Source organism: Sceloporus occidentalis, unplaced genomic scaffold (genome assembly GCF_023333645.1).
Source record: "Sceloporus occidentalis isolate IW3139 unplaced genomic scaffold, rSceOcc1.0.p SCAF_3, whole genome shotgun sequence".
NCBI classification, from domain to species: domain Eukaryota; kingdom Metazoa; phylum Chordata; class Lepidosauria; order Squamata; family Phrynosomatidae; genus Sceloporus; species Sceloporus occidentalis.
The window spans coordinates 66,357,797-66,379,359 of record NW_028316983.1 but is presented as its reverse complement, the minus strand read 5'-3'; the positions used below and the strand labels follow the sequence as shown (position 1 = coordinate 66,379,359).

The 21,563-nt window shown below is 40.2% G+C and overlaps 1 protein-coding gene across 5 annotated transcripts in view; it reads right to left on the bottom strand.

Annotated features, from left to right (window-relative positions):
• Positions 1-14,849: 14,849 nt before the first annotated feature.
• Positions 14,850-21,563, bottom strand: part of TULP1 (TUB like protein 1) — a 47,874-nt gene continuing 41,160 nt past the window's right edge. For 4 of the 5 annotated variants that reach the window (XM_089514797.1, XM_089514798.1, XM_089514800.1 and 1 more), the window contains exon 14: positions 14,850-16,745. In XM_089514797.1, the coding sequence (XP_089370923.1) occupies positions 16,612-16,745 (134 nt within the window). In that variant the 3' untranslated portion in view covers positions 14,850-16,611. The remainder of the gene's footprint in view (positions 16,746-21,563) is intronic. The other variant, XM_089514802.1, reaches the window with a different exon arrangement.

The window sequence follows — 21,563 nt, the reverse complement described above, 5'->3', positions numbered from 1 at the left end:
TGGCCTCCAGAGTAATAATCCAACGCTCAAACCAGTACCCCACACTGGCTCCTGCTCTACCTTATTTCCCATTATATTTCATTTATATTTCTATTTTATAGCTCTATTTAATTGTATTTTTAAATGGTACTGTTTCATTGTTGCTGCTTTTAAGCTTTTGTGAGCAGCCTTGTGTCCTATTTGGGAGAAAATCAGCATGTTAAATAAATAAATAAATCTATTGCTCACAGGCTTTAACCTATCCTTCACAAAATGCCAAGAATGGTTCACAATCTAACAACTGGGATTATGTCGCTGCAGCCACATAGAGGATCATAGATGCCTTATTGTTTTGTTCCTTCCAAATCATTTCCAACGTATGGTGACCCTATCGTAAGTTTTGTGACGGCTGAGAGTGTGTGAGATGCCCAAGGTCACCCATTAGGTTTTCACCCAAGTGTGGACTTGAACATTGGTCTCCAGAGTTAGTCCAGCACTCAAACCATTATGCTATGCTGCCTACTTTGCATTATTCCTTCCCGTTACATCTGCACCTTCCAAGTTCCCATTTATTTGGTGGAAGTATTAGGCCTACAACAACTAGGTTTAGGCCTCAGACATTAAGTCCAGACCCCTATATTTGGTGGATCAGCCCCTTTAAAGGCACATTTCAGGGACAGGACTTTTTGATGTTGCTTTGTGCACCTCTGCCTTTTCAGAGCTCCATTTTACTTATGGCTGACATTTTTTCCTTGCATGATCAGTTGCTGTTTCCAAATTATAATATGAAAGACTTGCATTTAATGGAGCTATAAATAATGTTTCCTTATGGCTGTTATATCCAAGCCTAAGCAAAAATAGCTACAGTCTGTAAAACCAAGTACTTTCCCCAAAATAGTTCAAAGACATTCTTTAAAATATTTACTAGATGTGAAAATAAAAGGGCCCTCCAAATTCATAACTACAAAATTCATATTCAGATGCCAAAGAAGTATCCTTTCTCCTACAGTATTTTTTTCCAAAATAAATAATAATAATAATCCAAATGTTGAGGTTAGTTATTTCACAGTCCATTTGTAGCTGTTTTTCAAAGTGCAATATGCTACTGTGCTTTGTTAAATAAGTGGTACAATCAGTACAGTGTGATTTAATCACTTTTGTCCATGAGTCTGATTTCTGCTTAGTGTAGAGTGTGAATTGTGGGCATTTGCTCAGTCTGACACTTTACCAAGGAGCAAACTGAACATTTTAGACTGCATCAATAAAAGTATAGTGTCTACATCAAGAGAAGTAATAGCACCACTGTATTTTGCTTTGGTCAAGCCCCACTTGGAATAATGTGTCCAGTTCTGGGCACCACAATTCAGAAAGGACATTGAGAAACTGGAGCATGTCCAAAGGAGGGCGACTAAAATGGTGATGTGCCTGGAAACCATGTTCTATGAGGAAAGACTCAGGGAGCTGGGGATGTTTAGCTTGGAGAAGAGAAGGTTAAGAGGTGATATGATAGCCCTGTTTAAATATTTGAAGGGATGTCATATTGAGGAGGGAACAAGCTTGTTTTCTGCTGCTCCAGAGACTAGGACCCGGAGCAATGGATGCAAGCTCTAGGAAAAGAGATTCCAGCTCAACATTAGGAGGAACTTCCTGACAGTAAGGGCTGTTCGACAGTGGAACACACTCCCTCGGAGTGTAATGGAGTCTCCTTTGGAGGTCTTCAGAGGCTGGATAGCCATCTGTCAGGTATGCTTTGATTGGGATTTCCTGCATGGCAGGGGTTGGACTGGATGGCCCTTGTGGTCTCTTCCAACTCTACGATTCTATGATTCTATGAATCTAAAAGAATGTAGTTCAGTTTCCTTATGCATTTTCACACACTAAAAGCACCATCTACCTTTTTGTTAAAATACACATTACACTTAATCATGGCTCTGTTCTCCTTATTATATTGCATTATAACATTACCACCCACATAATAATAATGTAACTAGATTCTGACAGTTCAGCCCTATACACATCTACTCAGAGTTAAACGTCATTGAGTTTAACAAGTCTTACTTCCAGGTAAGAACGTTTCCTAGAATTACCCTGTAAGATGTTTATAGTGTTATGTGTAAAAAAATTCATTTTGCTCCATAATTAGACAATAAGCTGGAATTTTGCAAAATGCCATTAATATTGTTTCATTAACTAATCCTCTGTTGTTATGAAATAAGGGGAGTTACCCTAGGTCTTACCCAACTACAGTTCTGTTACACTGTTTTGCCCCTAGTTCAGCCTTATACAACCTGTGGACCTCTAGACATTTTGTACTACACCTCCCATCATTCCCTGCCAGCATGAAGAGCCATGCTGTTTATGAATCATCAGGATGTACTTCTATAAAACACCCTTATTTCCATTATGGTAGTAAACCATTTTAATTCAGAATGTTAACTGCAATGCAAATTGCATGGTTTTGTTAATTACTACTCAATTCCAAATGCAGATTTGGGTCTTCCTTTCTGAAAATCCTTTTTAGACTTGCAAGTGGCTATGGAGGGAGCAGAAAAGTGAGCTAGTAGTTTGTTATCTTCCTTCCTCCATAGTCAGGAACATGTGATATATGGGCCTGAGAGACTGAGTTGTGAACCAGTAAACATCCTATTCAAAATTTGCCTTGGCCATGAACTGCTTTCAACAAACTTCCAAACCTAGCCTCAGCCTACCTACAACAAAGAAATTTAAGTGACCTACCTTCCAGTATTGTTGTAAAAATGGCTGAGGTGCTGCATGTAAATAGAAATATTAAGTAGAATCATTGTCATCTGTTTCAAGATAAACATTAATTTATGGTCAATGAAAGCTTCAGTCACATGCTGTCATTGTACTACTTTCCTCAAGTCCTGATTTAAAGACAGAATTCACCTTCCTGTTTGTCTTTATTTATTCTGTTTCTCTTTATTATTATTTTTAAGAAGACATACAGAAATGTGCAGTTTTCTTTGAGTAAATGTGCATTGTAGCTCTAAACAGACAGACTACACAGCCTTAAGGAAATGATATGAAGTGAAGATGTTCATAGAACAGCAGACTACTGTTATGGTTGGAGAAGTAATGCTGTGTTCACCAGTTACATTTTATAGCTAGATTTATGTTCTTGGAATGGTACATCAGGGACTGCTCAATTTCTGAAGCAATAAATGTATGTATGTATAAAATTTATTCGGTCATTGACCAACAAAATCACAGCATATAAATATGGAAAGTCACAATAGAAATTCATAGATTTCTATACACGATTATGAACATTAACATCATACACAATTATACAAGCATTAAAATCATAAATAAAAGCAAGGGCTCTTACCATTTCAAAAAATAGTTAAGGCAAATCTGGTGCCAACCGCCAACTCTCCTAGGGTTCTCCTAGAATCATACGGTCTATACAAAATTGGCTTTGTTAGTTCCCAGTTCCCTTGCGTTAAAACTTTATGTCTATAATATGCACAGATTTTGAGGCATAAGCAAAGTAAGGCGGCAACTTAAATGGTAAACAGCGGATATCATATTCTAAAATATTATGATCCCAATTTTTGTCGACTAACATTGAACTCAGACATGTCCTAGGTCGAACTTCGTTACTTCCTAGGTTCTTCCCTAAATGTCTTAACCTAACAGATTTACAGACTTGCCTATGTTAGTTCCCATTTACCATTTGGGGTCGGAGTTTGCATACAATGTAACAGAACTTAGCTACCCTAAATACCACCGAAGCAATAAATAAAATGACCCCAAGTGGCAGAGGCCAGGGTGGGGAAGTTATGTCACTGATCATCATTCACAAAATAGGCAATGGAATATTTAAAAGTCCATTTTGCCATTTGCTCCTCTGGAATTACATCCGAAATGATAGTAGTCACCTCCATCCAAATCTGCTTAACTATTTGGGAAAGGATAATTATTTTTTGAGCACTGACTCTTCTTGTTCACATGCTTAGAAAAATGTAGTGTCCCAGCAATAGGAGTGCTAATTTGAGGAATGATACCTCAAGTGGATGCAACAACTTCATTAACAACTTTATTCTGTTGTTTCCAGGATTCACCAGTCATATGGGCTGAGATCTTTGTCCATACGCCTGCCACAGGTTGATAGAATCCTGCACATTTGTCTTGTATCTTCCTGGTGGCTTGCAATTCTGCACCTCCACTGGCAGTTTGATTATACAGTACCAGTGAGAAAGAAGAATCATTCCATCTAAGCTGCCTTTAGTGTATGAAGCACTGATTCTGATGTGATTTTGATTTTTGGTGTACCTTTATACCAATATATGATACTGAAGCCTTGAAGCCTTGCAGAAATTTTTGCAAGCAAATTTTGCTTGGCAATTAATGGCTTTGAGGCCTTTGTTTTGTCTTATTTTTTATAGAGTGGCATTCAAAGCAAAGTGAGTGGGTGAAGGAGAGGGAGTGCTTAGGAAAGAGATGTGGACAGAACAAGGTAAGGGAAGAAATGAGGTCAGAGCTCTTCTCAGGAAGAATAGATATGAATTGGATGGACTTGTAGATCTTTAGGCAGCATTGCAGTCTCAACATGGAGATGTATTGGATAGAGCAGAACTTTAGCATTGCAAGATAAAAGAATGGTTTTTTAAAAAGACAATATTTTAAATTGATAAAATACTGGGAACATTTTCTAATTTTTTAGTATTAAATATTCAGACCATGAGACAGTAAGGGTGGCACACATACAGTCATGTGAATTGATGGTTATGATCTGGCTTTCAAGCATTCCTTCTTATGCATGATGGAGGGCAAATTTTAGAAAATAAATAATGCTTGTGTGCCTTTATCTCAGGAATCAGACTCATGCTGTTGTTGGACTACAATTCTCAGCAACCATAGGCAGGACAGCCAATGGAGAAGAGTGCTGAGAGCTGCAGTCCAACAAGATCTCATGCTGTTGTTGGACTACAATTGCTATAGTTGGATTACATGCTATTGCTGTTGCTGTTGCTGGGCTACTAGAACAGACTCATGCTGTTGTTGAACTACAATTCCCAGCAACCATAGCCAAGACAGCCAATGGAGAGGAGTGCTGAGAGTTGCAGTCCAACAACATCTGGAGGGCCCCACAATTCTCACCTTTGCAGTCTATTGAATACAGCAGGCAGAAAACTAAAACAAAACCAGTTATCCACATTATTTTACAAAATAATCACACGAGCACAGAAAAGACAACAGCATTGGCAATGGCACTGTTGCCTGGAAAGCTCTTCTTCTGACCATGTAGGCAGCACTCACTGATCATGGAGACCCAAATAGAAGGTGAGAGTAGGCTGGGTCACTGGACAGATATCTGTTAGTGACTAACTACTGCATATCCCTATTTGTAGTGATTTGATAGCTTCTGCTGAATTTTTACCATTCCACCTTAGGATGTAAATTGAAGTCCATTATAGAATGCCCAATGGAATTCAGTTCCACAGCTAGCAAAACTTGGAAAGTCAAAGCTGGTTCATACCAACTTCTAGTGTTGATGCAACACTATTAACTGCTTAGATACATTTCAAGAATTTATGATGAGTGTAAATTACCAACTTGGTCAGCCCTACCAATACATATGATGAACAAAATGCTGTTAGCTTCTCTTTGTGCCTGTCCTATAGAAATATATGCCCTAATCAGTGGTGCCTTTGGGTCAATACCAATGAACAGTTAATCTTTTCAAACTTCATGGTGCTAATGTTTCCTTCCAAAATACTGGATTGACATGTGCCATCACATCTAGAAATTGTATGCAGACAAAATGGTTATATATTTAATTTTGTCGTTGTGTGCCTTGAAGGCATTTTCACCTTATGGGCGGGGTACAGACCGCCAGAAAGAAGTGCCTCCCCAGCGCCTCTCTTTGCTCTGCAGGAACACCGCAGCAACCAAATTGGCTCCTTTTTGCAGCACTGCTGCAACACCGCAAAGTGCCAAAGCTGGCGTGGTGACATTGCAGCTGCACCGCCCCATCTGGAAGTGGTGCAATATCACCATTACGTGCGCCCTTGTCACGTGCGAGGGTTGCCAGACATGTGGGCACTCTGCCCACCAGGCAACCCTCGCACGTGATGAGGGCGCCGCAAAGGCCCGTCTGTTCTGGGCCATGGTTACCTTAAGGCAAATCTGTTACTGGGTTTTCTTATCAAAATTTATTCAGAGGAGGTTTGCCTTTGCCTTCCTCTGAGACTGAGGGCATGTGCCAATAACAAGGTCACCCAGTGTGTTTTCATGGCTGAGTAGGGATTCTGACCCTAGTCTCCTGGAGTCCTAGTCCAGCACTCAAGCCACTACACCACATTTGTCAGTTATTTGTGGCAAAAACCTCAGCAGCTTGTCCAAACTTATAACATGAATATAGCCACCAATCTGTTTTTTTAAAAAAAGAACTAAAGGAGATTATCTTACATTGACGGAATCAAGAATGAGTTTCTATCTAATCTTTCTGAAAATTCCAAGCTTTGCTGCTAATTTATTATCAAAGATGGGCTTATAACACCCAACATGACTCAAAAATCACAGCTCACAAGAGTCACATTTCAAAACCAAAGTCTTGCCAAATGGAAGCCTGATAGTTCTTTCTGTTCAGAAGGAGTCAATAGGAAGCATGGATAGGTGCTGAGTTCCTTGGACAATAAAAACACTCTGCCTTTCAGCCATGGTAATTCATCACATGCTGGACCAAGAAACTGATTTGTTTCTTTGAAACATGTTATCATGAAACCTGTACAGTGTATCACACACCCAAGCCATACACTTTTCTACTTGAATTTAATGTAACTTTAGTGAGAGTGTTATCAGTATGTATCTTCAAAGAGGGTGTTGAAAGAAAATGAATTTAAGTCTAAGTTTACATGTGGTATGAGTAACCTCAGTTTTTAATATTTCCTTATAGCCTATAGTTTTGTCTTATCCACATAAACCTAATCTTTTTTTTTTAAATCTCTCTGTGAAAGAGAGAGAGAGGTCTTTTTGCAAGGTCTTTTTCAAACTACACAGATATGACACTGCATCTACACTGTAGAATTGGATGCATCTACACTGCAAAATTAATGCAGTTTGATACTGCTTTAACTGCCATGGCTCAATGCTATGGAATTCTGGTATTTGTAGTTTTGTGAGATATTTAGACTTCTCTGTTAGTAGCTCTGACGCCACAAACCTCAAATCCCAGGATTCCATAGGGGGGAGCCATAACAGTTAAAGCAGTGTCAAACTGCATTAATTCTGCAATGTGACAGCAGCCCCAACTGCCATCGCTTCATCCTTTGGAATCCTAGGATTTGTAGTTTTATGAGGTATTTAGTATTCTTTTCCTGAAATATCCAGTGCCTTACTGGAAAAAAAAATCCCAAGATTTCAAAGGATGTTGCCATGGCAGTTAAAGTGGCATCAAAGTGCTGTAATTGTGTCATGTATAAGAGATCTTACTCTAAAACAGATCCACTTTTTACAGAGCAAAACACCTTCTCATAGCTGTTAATTTTTAAAAGGTTTTTTTTCTCTGTAAGAGCAGGTTTGGCATTGTCCTTATGTCTTGCTTTTTAAACAGATGTCTTTCTAAGTTAGTTTTAATTATATGAATGGTTTAATTATATGTTAACTTTTTGCATGTGTTTACTAGTTTATTGCTTTTATCTACATTTGTTTTAATTTTTGTAAACCACTTTTAAATCCCAGGACTGAGGTAAAGGAGGCAAATAAATAAATGAATGAATCAAATTGTTTGCCCATTTAATTAGGTTTAAAAGAGCTTTTTCATAAACGTAGATGCAAGAAGGATAAGCAGGGCTAAAAAGGCTAAGTTGCTTGGGTTCATCCAATTTCCTAGATATTAGCTCAAATTCTCGAATAAAAGTGGGCTGGTTTAAATAAAAAGTCTTCAAATCATCAGTTTCTCCCATTTCATAAATACCACCTCAAAATCCTCATCCATCTGCCTTCACAGAAGCAGGTTCAAGTGTTAGGGTTCAGAACAGAACTTTCTGAACCTTTAGCAGATGTCTTTTGATTCTTTTTCAAATAACAAAATGCAGAATTAAAATTCACTTTTCCCTTCTAAATTATTTTGAACTTCTTTCACAAAGGCTTTTTCACACAAATTAATTTCCTGCATAGGTATCAATTCCATCTATTAAATGTGTGCCTCAATGAGCATATATTATATCACATGTGCACAACATTATATCCAGCACCAACTGGTGCTTTGTGCCCCATGGTCATACCACACAATTGACAAATATAAATGCTTATGTCGTCTGAGAATATAGACATGGAATTCTCCCAACTCTCTCTATTGGAGAGATGTAAATGTATCAAATTCATCTTGCATAAAGCAATCCAAAGATGAAATTTCATGTGTGTTTGACTTCATGAAAATGACTCCATTTATTTTTTTTCTCCAAATTAATAGACATATTAATGTTATGGAGATGAAAGAAAGCACAGGATTGAGAAAAAGTTGACGGAGCTAAGAATTTCATTTGATCACTGCCTACTCATACCTTTTCAATTAAGATGATGCTGTATGGAAACAACTTTTCAAAGTTTGTGGAGCTTACATGGTACTGTGGAGAGTCTACTATTGCTTTGTTGGATTGCAACAGAGATCACAACACTTTTGGTCCAAAGACAATAAATGATACTAACTTGTGTTTGATGTCAGACCTTGCAGGTCTACAATTCCCAGAATTCCTTAACCTGCTGGTAAATTACAACTGCATAAGTCAAATGCACACCACTGCAACTCCCTTTTTTTAGTTGTTGTGGAGGCTAGAATTCTGTTCTAAACACTTAATGACCAAATCCCTTCCCAACCCACCTTGTAAGAAGTATAGACGCCCAGCTCCAGCACAGCAATTTCCATGTTATCAATAAGAGGATCTGTGAGGACATGCCTAGCTGTTTTCCTATGGCCATCTACAGGAAGGATATAATCTGTAGGGATCTCCTGAGGATTCCTGGAGGTCTCTGCAGATGCCTATATAGCCATATATATTCCCTATATATTTCCTATATAGGAAAATAGCTGGTTGCATTGCTGCTCATCCCCTTGATCTCTGGCAATATGGAAATAGTTGTGTTGGGGGGCTTATAAAGTGTTGCTTATAAAGTGGATGGGGTGTGTGTGTACCATCTCAAGGCATAGATATGTGATACATGTCCATCTCCCAATGCGGAAGGTCAGCCATTGTTTCCAAATCACTATATTGAACAATAGGAATGCATTATTATATACATATAAAACACTTTCCAAGTTTTAGTCTTCATTGCCTTGGTCAGATTCTGAACCTGTTACCATCCGTGTTCCAGCAGTGCATGTGGCCAGAGTACATGGGAAGGGTGAATAAGTAACACTGAATATACAAAAAATAACAGTACACACTCACACACACTATGCACTAACATACACAGGCTACAGCTGCTAAGACTCTAGATTCTACCTTACATGGTCAACTTTCCAAGCAATAGTTGAGCCACCTTGCTGAATGACTGCACATGTGTCTACTTGCTTCCTGGTCATCATTTCTCTCTCTCTCCCTTTTCTCCCTCCCTTCCCAGACCATAGACAACCATGGAATGTGATGGTTTGAGGTCTAGTTGCTGCATGCCATAGTCAGACACCATATAGATGTTGACAAGCACAGAAATATAAAATACCATTTCTGTGCTTGTCAACATCTATATGAAACCAATGGTTAAAATCATCCAAGGAATTGGATCTTTGGTCAGCTGCTTCTGTTATAAAGTGGTCCCTTGTTATCCCCTGGTGTTTGATTCCAAGACCGCCTGTGGATATCAAAATCTGTTGTTGCTCAAATCCTATTAAATAAAATGGCATAGTAAAATGGTGTCCCTTAGACAAAATGGCAATATCAAGGTTTGCTTTTTGGAATTTACATACATTTTTAAATATTTTCAAACTATGAATGGTTGAATCTGTGGATAAGGAATCCATGGATGAGGAAGATTGACTGTATCTCTCCTTGTTGTCAGAGACAGGTGAGGCTGCAGAAGCAGTCTGGCTGAAAGGCAGTGAACTGAATCCTGATATGATAGGAGGTGCTATTGGTTCTCATGTATGTGCAACCCTTTCTGAATAGTGTTACACTCCCCTTAAGAAAACGGGATCCCAGCTTGGTAGCATAATAAATAGAGACCCAAGTGGTCTTTCTAACACAGAGTGCTCTTTACCAGCTGTTCTGTTACTTTGAAGACTGTTTTGACTTATGACTAACAAAAATGGGATTTGAAAATGTGGGAGAGGGTAATGACTACCTTCCCCTCCTGTGATGGACCCTCAGTGTTTGAGATAATTGAAAGGGTAAAAACTGAGATGGATTCAGAAGAGTGTTCATGCATTTCTGATCTCTTCATGTATGTACAGAAGGGAAAAAAATACCCAAAGCAAATCAAATTTTAGCTCAGAGTTTGGAAAGTTTGTTTTGCAACCATGTGGGCTAGGAAAGTTCTGGGAGTTCTAGGTTGTTGGTTTTTTAACAAATAATTTTTACCAAGTTCTGTTTTAGCCATAATACTTCATCATACACTGTGATAAAACTTTGGGGTATAATGGATGTTTCTTTAAAAGTAAATAAAATATTGTCTGGTTTTCCATCAGAAAAAAGTATCACATTTTATGGCATAGACATTCTAAACTATTACCTCATTGGTTTCTTATTAAAGAACATGGTGTGAGAGAGGGAGAGAAGCCTTCAGGACTTCTGGTTAGGTGTCTTCCTTTAGACAATTAATAAGGAAAACAATAACAATTAATTACAGCTCACATGTACAAAACACCTTCCGGCCTCCATTCCACACCTACATGTATGATTCATCATGACTATGGAGGCATTTAACATCTCACAGCAACAACACACAGAGGCATTAGGATGGGAGGAGTAGACTCAAGCCCTGTCCAATTGAAACCCAGAAGTCAAAAGAGTTGTAGTTACTTAAACAACATTCACATCCTAACCAACTTTAAGTACGCCTACATAAAACCACCACATTAACCCACAGGAGGACAAGTGTCCTCCTAGTGTCTTCTGAAAATGGATCATCCTACCCCTCGTCGATACTCTTGCAAAGTGTTGCACCATGACTCACAAAGAAGAGCACCACACCTTTTGAGTCATTGTCACCAAATACTTCCTGCAACACTTTGGCCATCACATAAATGTTTTCTTCCTTTGATGACCTTCTCCTTCAGTTAGGAAATGGCTCACTCTGGTACTGCTTAGTATGTGGCCATGCTAATGGTGGTTCATACTACAGAAGGATAGATAATGAAGGAGGACCCAGCTGTCCCAGACAGAGCTTGGAACAGTTACTTTCTTGGGTAGCTGCCAGAATCCCCCAGAATCCACTAGGTACCATGGTCACTGGTCAGTGAATAAAAGTTGGGGTATTGCCAACAGGAAAGGGGACATTGTGCTATCTATTTGCTTCTATAACCACACATTCTTTAAAAGCACAAGGGAATCACTTCTGAATGTGTAACTGAAACTAAGTTAAAGTATCCTTAGCATCATTTTCTAGCATTCCTCCTTTGTTATCCTTGAATTCTGCTCTCTTCCCCCACAACCACATTAAGACTTCAAGCTCCTGGAATACAGGGCTTATATTTTGTTCTATCCCATTCGCATCAGTAGTATTATCTTTAGCAGAAAATATCTTCAGCATGGCTGAACTTGGTGAAAATAACAATATAATATTGAAATCAACAGAAGAGATGAGACTGAATATTTTAACAGGGCAGATGAGCAAACTCTGGAGTAATAACACAGGGAAATAATACTGAGAATATAGAATATTTACAAGAAATTGTACTTGATAACTGTTTTGTCCTATAGATTGTCTAGGCTCTTTATCAGCTGAATCACTCCTCTTCTTAGGTATACTATAAATCCCACAGGTGAGTTTCTGAAATGTTCTGTACATTGAAATGTTCTCCAGTAAGTGGTGAGTGTCCAGAGTAGAATATTCTTGTAAGATTGGGTGTTGGAGCTGAATGATCTTTTTGGTCCCATTTGGTGGTTCATGACTGCAAGAAAGTAGGTGAGGTTGAAACCTGCTAGATTACTATGGCCTAGGTGCATCATCTGGGCAGACACATTCTTTCATTACATAAACTAAGTTGATAAGTTGCCAAAGAGATTAAACTGTTGGACCATCATCTTTTGAATGATAAGAAAATAAGCAGAAATTGTTTTGGAAAGGGGAGCCATTTTAGAGGAGGCGGCATGTCTGGGATGAAAAGCGACCAAGGGCAGAGATAAAGCTGAATTTCTGTGCAGGGGCATCATGATATACTGCTTTATCACACTAGGGGGCAATCGGGATTTAAACGAGAGTTAAATTAGAGAAAACCAGGAAATGCCTGATGTTTATCACAACATTTCCTGGTTTTCTCTAGTTTAACTCTCGTTTCTATAAGCCTCCATTGACCATTGACCTCATTCCAAACCTGGGGAAACCCTGCTTCCTTGCAACTTTTCAATGATCAAAGAATTACAGTGGGCATAATAATATATTCTAGAGGTGACTTTATATGTCCCTTTGCTGATAGCTGTCACTGTTTAAAATACACCATCCAGATGCCATATCTCAAACTATCTTTAAAATGATTAGACCCCATAAGATGCAATTAATGCAATTATAACCAACTAGATGAAGTCATTCCCAAAGTGGGTGGTACACCCCCCCCCAGGGTGGTGGTAGAAAGGTCAGGGGGGTAAAGGAAAAGGGGGGGCAGAAGGGGGCATTCAGTCAAAGTATGGGTGTACAGGAAAGACAAGGAGAACTAGTAGCTTTTAGGACCATAGTGGAGGTGAGGATTGCATGAAATTTCTTTTAAGGATCCCCAAAAAACTACTGCATTGCCTCGCTGATCATTTTGTGTGCTGGTGTCTCTGCTCTTTCCCTGTCCATGTGAGCTCACTCCATTAGCCACGTTTTTCACTAGTAGTGGCAACTGGGAACCTCTTGAGGGGCTTGGGCACAGGGCATCACTTCTGTGGCTTGGAGCAGCATCATTTTGGGACAAAGTGGAGCAAGAGATAGAGCACATGGTGGTGGGGAAGAAGTGGCAGCAAAAAGAGCTTTCAAATGTAGGATCTTGCTTAAGCTTTGTGAGCTTTGCTGGGAATTGCTTGCAGGTTGGAGTTGCACTGCTGCTCCTGCTTTCTTTCATCAGACAGACTGAGAAGAAACAATTTAGAGGGTAGACACTTGAAGCTGTGTGGGGAAGACATGTCTCTGGGGAAGGACTATCTGTGCCTGATTCTTGGAAAGAATCTTTTGTCTTAGAGCAGCTCCTATAGTTAAAATCTCTCCCTTTCCCAGTTCACACCAGTTTCCAGTCCACAGCATGTGGTTTCTGTAAACCCCATACACATACACCAGCTGCACCTTTCTATGTTCTGATGAAGGACTGAGAGTCCCTCTTCTCTGGGGAGAAGTTTCCCCCTTATACCTGGTCACCCTGGGAGCAACAGCTGAGCAGCTGCCTGAGAAGCAACCTCTTTTCCATACTGGCCTTTGCTGCAAGGCTGGCATGGGTGAGAGGCTTCTCAGTTGCTTCTCCCAGGATGACAGGGTGCAAAGGGAGCAGCGACTGAGCAGCCAGTTCAACAGCAACCAAGAAGCCTCTTGCCTGCACCAGTCTTTGCTACAAGGCCAGCACAAGCAAGAAGCTTTTCAGTCGCTGCTCAGCCAATTGCTCAGTTGCTGCTACTAAGGTGACCAGGTGCAAAGGGAGCAGTGACTGGGACTGGTTGTTTTGAATTTGCAGTAGAACCGTTGACCTAACATCAAAAAAATATGTACTGAGGGAGAGTGCTAGGGTTGTTGCCCAAGAGCAAAGGGGGCACTAGCTTGAAAAGGTTAGAAGACTTGTTAAGTGCATGATATGCCAGATATGGCACAAAGTTTCCATTTGGCCTGCTAGTCTCACACTGGCCTAATCTCCTGACTCTCATATCACAGTGCAGCTTTAAGAAAATTTCCATTGGTGCTGACAGAGGCTTTTAAAAGCCTAATTGCATGGGGCTACAAAAAGCCCCATCCAACACCATAGTTAGGCTTTTGAAAGCCTCCATCATCACCAATTTAATGATAGGCTGAGTTATGACTCTGTAGATCAGGGTTCAAATCCCTGCTTAGTCATGAAACCCACTGGGTGACTTTGGTTACATTCTCTCAATCAAAGGCAAATTCCCTCTGAACAAATCTTACCATGAAAACTCCATGATAGGTTCCAGCAGGGGCCTGGTGGCGCAGTGGTTAAATGCCTGTACTGCAGCCATTCACTCAAAACCACAAGGTTGCGAGTTCAAGACCAGCAAAAGGGCCCAAGCTCGACTCAGGCTTGCATCCTTCCGAGGTTGCTAAAATGAGTACCCAGACTGTTGGGGGCAAATTAGCTTACTTGCTAATTAGCTTACTTGCTGTTCATTGCTATGATCTTTGGAATAGCGGTATATAAATAAAACAAATTATTATTATTATTATTTAATATGTGCCAGGAAGACTTTTTATTATTATTGTGGGTGTGCATTTTATTTATTTCTTAACTTTTGTACACTGTGTTTTAAAATTATTTTGTATTGTTTTAATTGTAACTATTTTAATTGTTTTTAAAATTACACAGAAGATTTACTTTTGTGAGCTGCCTTGGTTCCCACCCTGGGAGAAAGGCGGCATAAAAATAAGATAAAATAAAACAGAGTAGCCAGGATCACCCTTAGGGTCACCAGCAATTGTAAATAACTTGAAGGCATACAACAAGAAGAAGAACTGGCCATGATTTTTAAAACAAGAAACTGGAATTTATCCCACAAATTGTTCTTTTATTTATCATTATCAGTACAGAAAAAAAAGCTTTCTTTTCTCATGTAAATTATAGATTACAAACAAAAACAAAACAACCTACCCACCCTGCAAATAATAGAAAAGAAAGGAAATGTTCCTGGGTTCAAAACAACAGCTAGTCTTGATGTGAAGTCGAAGGCTTTCATGGCCAGCATCTGTAGTTTTTTGTGGGTTTTTCGGGCTATGTGGTCATGTTCTAGCAGAGTTTCTTCCTGACCTTTCGCCAGCATCTGTGGCTGGCATCTTCAGAGAATGTTTGCCCGGAAAGGACTTGGCTATATATATTGTGTAATCTGCAAAGGCAGGAGTGATTTGCATGTGTATTGTTGGTTGCTAATGGCAGTCCTCAGGGTGTGAGGGTCTGCACAAGAGGATTAATGTCTGCTTGATTAGTGCTCCTTGTCTGCTGGGAAACCCATGACCCTGGGAGATTTCTCATTTGCATTTGTTGAGTCTTTATTTTGTTATCTTTCAGGACTGATAGCCAAACCTTGCTTACTTTAAGGGATTCCTCTTTCCTGTTGAAATTGTCCAGGTGTTTGTGGATTTCAATGGCTTCCCTCTGCATCCTGACATGGTAGTGGTTGGCATGGTCCAGAATTTCAGTGTTTTCAAACAATATTTTATGCCCAGGATGGTTTATAACATGTTCTGCTGATGATGATTTTTCTGGCTGGCCCAGTCTGCAGTGTCTCTCGTGTTCCTTGATTCTGGTGGTCCCTATGTAGACTTGTCCACAGCTGCATGGTATGCGGTAAACTCCTGAGGCTGTGAGAGAGTCTCTCTGGTCCTTGGCTGAGTGAAGCATTTGCTGGATTTTCTCCATCGGTTTGTAAACCATTTGCAGGTTGTGCTTCCTCACCACTTTCCCTATTCTGTCTGTGACTCCTTTGATGTATGGTAGAAATACCTTCCCTTTGGGTGGCTGCTTGTCTTCACTTCTCTGGGTTTTCCTGGGCCTGGCAGCACTTCTGATGTCTGAGCTGGAATAATCACTGGCCTGTAGAGCCTGGTCCAGGTGCTTCGGTTCATCTTCAGTTCACAGATGCGTTTTGCTCGGTCTACCAGTGTTTTGATTGTGCTTCTTTTTTGTCCTAGGTGATGGTTGGAGTTCTTGTGCAGGTATTGGTCTGTATGTGTGAGTTTTCTGTATACTGTGTGACCCAAATGTTGGTTCGGTTTGCAGATGACTAGGACATCCAAGATGTTCCTTCCTTTTCTTTTTCCATAGTGAATTGGATGTTGGGGTGGATGTTGTTCAGATGGTTCAGGAACACAGCTAGTCTTGATCATTAGGTATGTATATACAGGAAGTGACTATTTGATAGCCCAACTTGGTTAGGTGGTTCCAGATCCTCTGAAAGTGAGTATATTAACAGAGAATACCAAAAATATTTCTTAGAGTTATCATCCAAAACATTTTAAAGCATGTTTTTGCTAGATTTGAGTATTGTTTCTTCCACAACGAAAATGCCAAGGGCACGATTGTATATATGATGTTGACTTGCTAAATATACTCTGTAAATAGCACATTTGTTGTGCTAATTCAGCAATGTTTTTTCTTCAGTTGTGCATTGGCAATATATAGCATTACCAGATGAACTGTTATTCCTGTTCAAATAATATCCATTGACTTTTTTGTGAAGAAAAATATTTTCTGCCATGGCCAGTTGGGAAAGAAAGGAGTTTACCTTGCTGGCCCAAATTCAGTACAACAAAATCTGAGTTGTCCTATTCACAGGCCAGTTTTCCATCAAAGCTGGACAGGGCAATGGCAAAGGCTTGCACAGCACAAAGTGGGTAGTTGTAATCCATGGTAAAAGCATCATCAGCTACACGACCAAACTGCAAAACGATGTAGTCAGCTGCAGGGAAAAAAGGTAAAGTATCATCACTTCAGAAGTTGCGAGTGTGCTAAATAATTATCATAATAAAGGTAAGGGCACTTTTTGGTTTTCTATGCCTGGTATGACAGAATTAATCAATGGTTCATAAAAGCTCAGAAGGTGCCAGCAATGCACTAAAGAGGGCATCTGCACAGCAACTTTGCCATGCTCTTGATTTAGTGTGTTAGTACTAATCACTATGGAATGAGTGAACATGCTAACATTAGCAGCACCACTGAGGAATGATGTGGCATAAGATGTTTGTAAGCTGATTTAGGTATAGACTGCATAGTCCCTCTGTGGATTTTGCAAATATTCCTACTTATAGCACAGATTAGTTGTAGATGAGCATGAGCCCAAATATTGTTGCTGTTTATTTTTCAAGCCATTTTGGTCTGCTCCAGTAGAATAGTAAAGTCCTGTGACATCTTTAAGACTAACAGATTTGTTTCAGCATGAGTTTCTGGGGCTTACAACCTACTTCCTTAGACACATGGACATGCTGATGTTAGTATATCTGAGGAACTGGACTGTAATTCTCAAAGATTCATGCTATCACAAATCTGTTAAGGCTAAATCCAAGGGCATAGTGGTTTGAGAGCTGGACTATGACTGGAGACCAGGGTTCGAATCCTTGCTCAGCCATGGAAACCCACTGGGTGACCTTGAGCACTTTCAGCCTCGGGATGGCAAACTTTCTCTGAACAAAGCTTGCAGAGAAACCCCTCATGATTGGTTTGCCTTAGAGTCCCATAAGTCAGAAATGACTTGAAGACACCCAACAACAAAGTAAACGTACTGAATTGAAGGAAATTTATTAATTGCCACTTATATAAATATCATTGTGTGTGTGTGTGTGGGGGGGTTAATGGGCCTTCTGTCGTTGGAACTAAAATTAGGTTTAATCTTTTGGATCTTAAAGATGTCAAAACACTTTTTGATATGGTGTTACATACTCCCCACATCCATCACTTATTCACAGAAAAGCTGAAAGGAACTATCCTTAAGCCACATCACCATCCCCTACTGTACTTCAGTCTTGGTCACAAAGCTCAATTCAAATAATTATTCAATTCAATTTCAAATATTATTATTGTCACATTGTCCTCCAGGGGTAGGCATGTAGTCTCCACAGGTATTTTTGCACCCCATGCCTCCTGCTGGATTCCCCAGGATCACCCTTTTTCTGGCTAAGCAAAAGGTGAATAATCTTGCCATAAGCCTCCAGGAGCAACAATTCACCTTTTAAATAGGATTCTGTGCCCTCCTACACTGGTTTTAAATACAAGTAGACCACTGGTCACATCCAGGTTTTGATTTTCTTTTTTGCTGGAAATTTCAGCACACTGTATGGCTCTACTCACAGAAAATTACCCATTCTTGGATGCACTGATGTTGGCCAACCTTGTTCTACACATATAAATGGAGCCTGGATGCTGCTGAGATATGATCATTCTCAGGGATGGCTTTCCTGTCAAAGTCTGCTGGAAATAGATCTTTCTGTACAGACTCTATCCCTTTTTCTATCACAAATGCCCCGAACATATTGCTGAGAATGCCTCTGCTCAAATGCTAAGGAGAAGAGTGTGTGATGGGACAGAAGGGAGGAAGCACACAGCAGAGTTCAAGAGTTGACTGGCCACCTGCTGGGCAACGCACGGATGTTTCTTCAACAGAGTGACTAAGTGAGTACATTTCTTTTTCCAGCTGGGTGAGGAGTGTACAAGAACCAATACATGCTGCTTGTCCAAAGAGAGCTGCCCCCTCACCAGAAATTCCTAAATAAGACATTTGTGGTATTTTGGAGGTCTCTCTGACTCATTGCCTTCGGTCATGACTCCCTTTGTTACCAGTGAGGGTAAGAAGAAATTTGTAAAAATAACTGGGGGCCCCAAGCAGGTTCTTTCTGTCCTGTAATCCTACACCCCAGACAGTAACATCCCCTGATTGGGCTGGACAGGTGACAAGCAGACAAGGCACACTCTCTGTCAATACTGCTTGGCCGCTTCTGTTTGCAGCTAGGAGGTGGATTCCACAGAATGCCCACGGCCCCAACACTGTCCAGGGAAGGAGGTGCCAGGGGTATAATATTTTGTCCTTGTTTTGTATCAGAACAGCTGCCTTGGGCATCAAATAGAATGACCAAAAGCACTGCCAAGAGTCTTTGGCTCAGATTCTCAGGGACACACAGATTTCTAAACAGTAGGGATTACATTTACACAAACAGCTACATGTGCAGATGAATTCAGTAGGCATCCTACTGGAAAGCACCATCTGCAACCTGTGATTGATCACTTTATCTAATCTACTTTATTGAATTTGGAGGTGGGCTTGTAGTAAGTAAGTATATCTCATTCACTCTTACAATTATTCTAGTATGACAGTCCTTAAATGAGCTTTGACTCTGATCTGCACATTCAGGGAATGGGTCAGAGATGGAAATAATTCAACAACTTCAGCCAGGGCCAGAGTTCTCCGTCCATCCCCTTGTCACTCTGGAATTAGTGATCACTAATTACCAAACCTTTCCCAACCTGGTGCCTTCAAATATGTTGGACTACAACTCCCATCATCTTCACCAACATGCAGTTCAACACACCCCAAAAGTACCAAGTCAGGGAACAGTGGTAGATTTGTTACTTTGGGAGGAAAGAGAATCCTATGAGCTGAGTGAGTAACCTAGATCAATAAGCCATAGCATATCCTGGTTTTCCTTATATAAGTAATCCGGTGTTATCCCCATAACAAAACTGTATGGATTTTAATTATGCAAACAAGACTATGCACATGTCTCTGGCAACCTGAATCCCAATTGAGAAATTCAGAGCATTCTCTTGAGCTGAAGGGATCAAAAGGGAGTCTTTTATACTACACAGTTATAGTTGAGTGTAGGGTTGCCATAGAATCATAGAATCGTAGAGACGGAAGAGACCACAAGGGCCATCCAGTCCAACCCCTTGCCATGCAGGAAATCCCAATCAAAGCATACCTGACAGATGGCCATCCAGCCTCTGTTTGAAGACCTCCAAGGAAGGAGACTCCACTACACTCCGAGGAAGGAGTGTATTCCACTGTTGAACAGCCCTTATTGTGAGGACGTTCCTCCTAATGTTGAGGTGGAATCTCTTTTCCTGGAGCTTGCATCCATTGCTCCGGGTCCTGTTCTCTGGAGCAGCAGAAAACAAGCTTGTTCCCTCCTCAATATGACATCCCTTCAAATATTTAAACAGCACTATCATATCACCTCTTAATCTTCTTTTTTCCAGGCTAAACACCCCCAGCTCCCTAAGCCATTCCTCATAGGACATGGTTTCCAGACCCCTCACCATTTTAATCACCCTCCTTTAGACATGCTCCAGTTTCTCAATGTCCTTTTTGAATTGTGGTGCCCAGAACTAGGCCCAATATTCCAGGTGGGGCCTGACTAAATCAGAATATATTGGCACTATTACTTCTCTTGATCTAGACACTATACTTTTACTGATGCAGCCTAAAATTGCATTGGCCTTTTTAGCTGCTGCATCGCACTGTTGACTCATGTTCAACTTATGGTCTACTCGGACTCCTAGATCCCTTTCACACATAGTTTCATTCAGCCAGGTGTCCCCCATCCTATATCTGTGCATTTCATTTTTCTGTCCTAAGTGCAGTACTTTACATTTTGCCGTGTTGAATTTCATTTTGTTAGTTTTGGCCCAGCTTTCTAGTCTATTAGGTCATTTTGAATTTTGATCCTGTCTTCTGGAGTATTAGCTATTCCTCCTAATTTGGTGTCATCTGCAAATTTGATAAGTATGCCCCCAATTCTGTCATCCAAATCATTGATAAAGATGTTGAATAGCACTGGGCCCATGACAGAACCTTGTGGGACCCCACTGGTCACTTCTCTCCAGGATGAAAAGGAGCCATTGTTGAGTACCCTTTGGGTTTGGCCAGTCAACCAATTACTAATCTATGTAACAGTTACGTTGTCTAGCTCACATTTTACAAGCTTGTTTGCAAGAATGTCATGGGTAACCTTGTCAAAGGCCTTACTGGAATCAAGAGACACTATATCCACAGCATTTCCTTCATCTACCAAGCTGGTAATTTTATCAAAGAAAGAGATAAGGTTTGTCTGGCATGACTTGTTTCTCTGAAACCCATGTTGACTTTTTGTGATTATGGAATTGCCTTCTAGATGTTCAAAGACTCTGTTTAATGATCTGCTCTAGAATCTTTCCTGGTATTGATGTCAGACTAACTGGATGGTAATGATCAGGATCCTCTTTCCCCCCTGTTTGAAGATGGGGGCAACATTTGCCCTCCTCCAGTCTGCTGGCACTTCTCCTGTTCTCCAGGAGTTTTCAAAGATTATTGCCAATGGCTCCGAAAAGAAAAATGTAGGACCTTAAATGTCCTACATTTGGGGCTAAATTTTATCCTATAATTGTCCTATATTTTGGTCTAAATTTTGTCCTACATTTTGTCCCAGTTTTTAGTAGAGAATTATGGCAACCCTAGTTGAGTAGGCCTTTGCTATTCACTGGGGTTTTGTTCCAGCCAGGATACCCTGTGGATAACCAAAATCCATGGATGCTCAAATCCCATTATGTACAGTGGCATAGTAAAATGGTGTCCCTTATATAAAGGCAAAATCAAGCTTTGCTTTTTGGAATTATTATTACTGTTATTATTATGCTGTGAATGGTTGAATCCGTATATGCAGAATCCATGGATATGGAGGGCTGAATGTACTATGATTCCATTTGCAACTGCCATGGCTTTACATTGTGGAATCCTGGAGTTTGTAGTTTG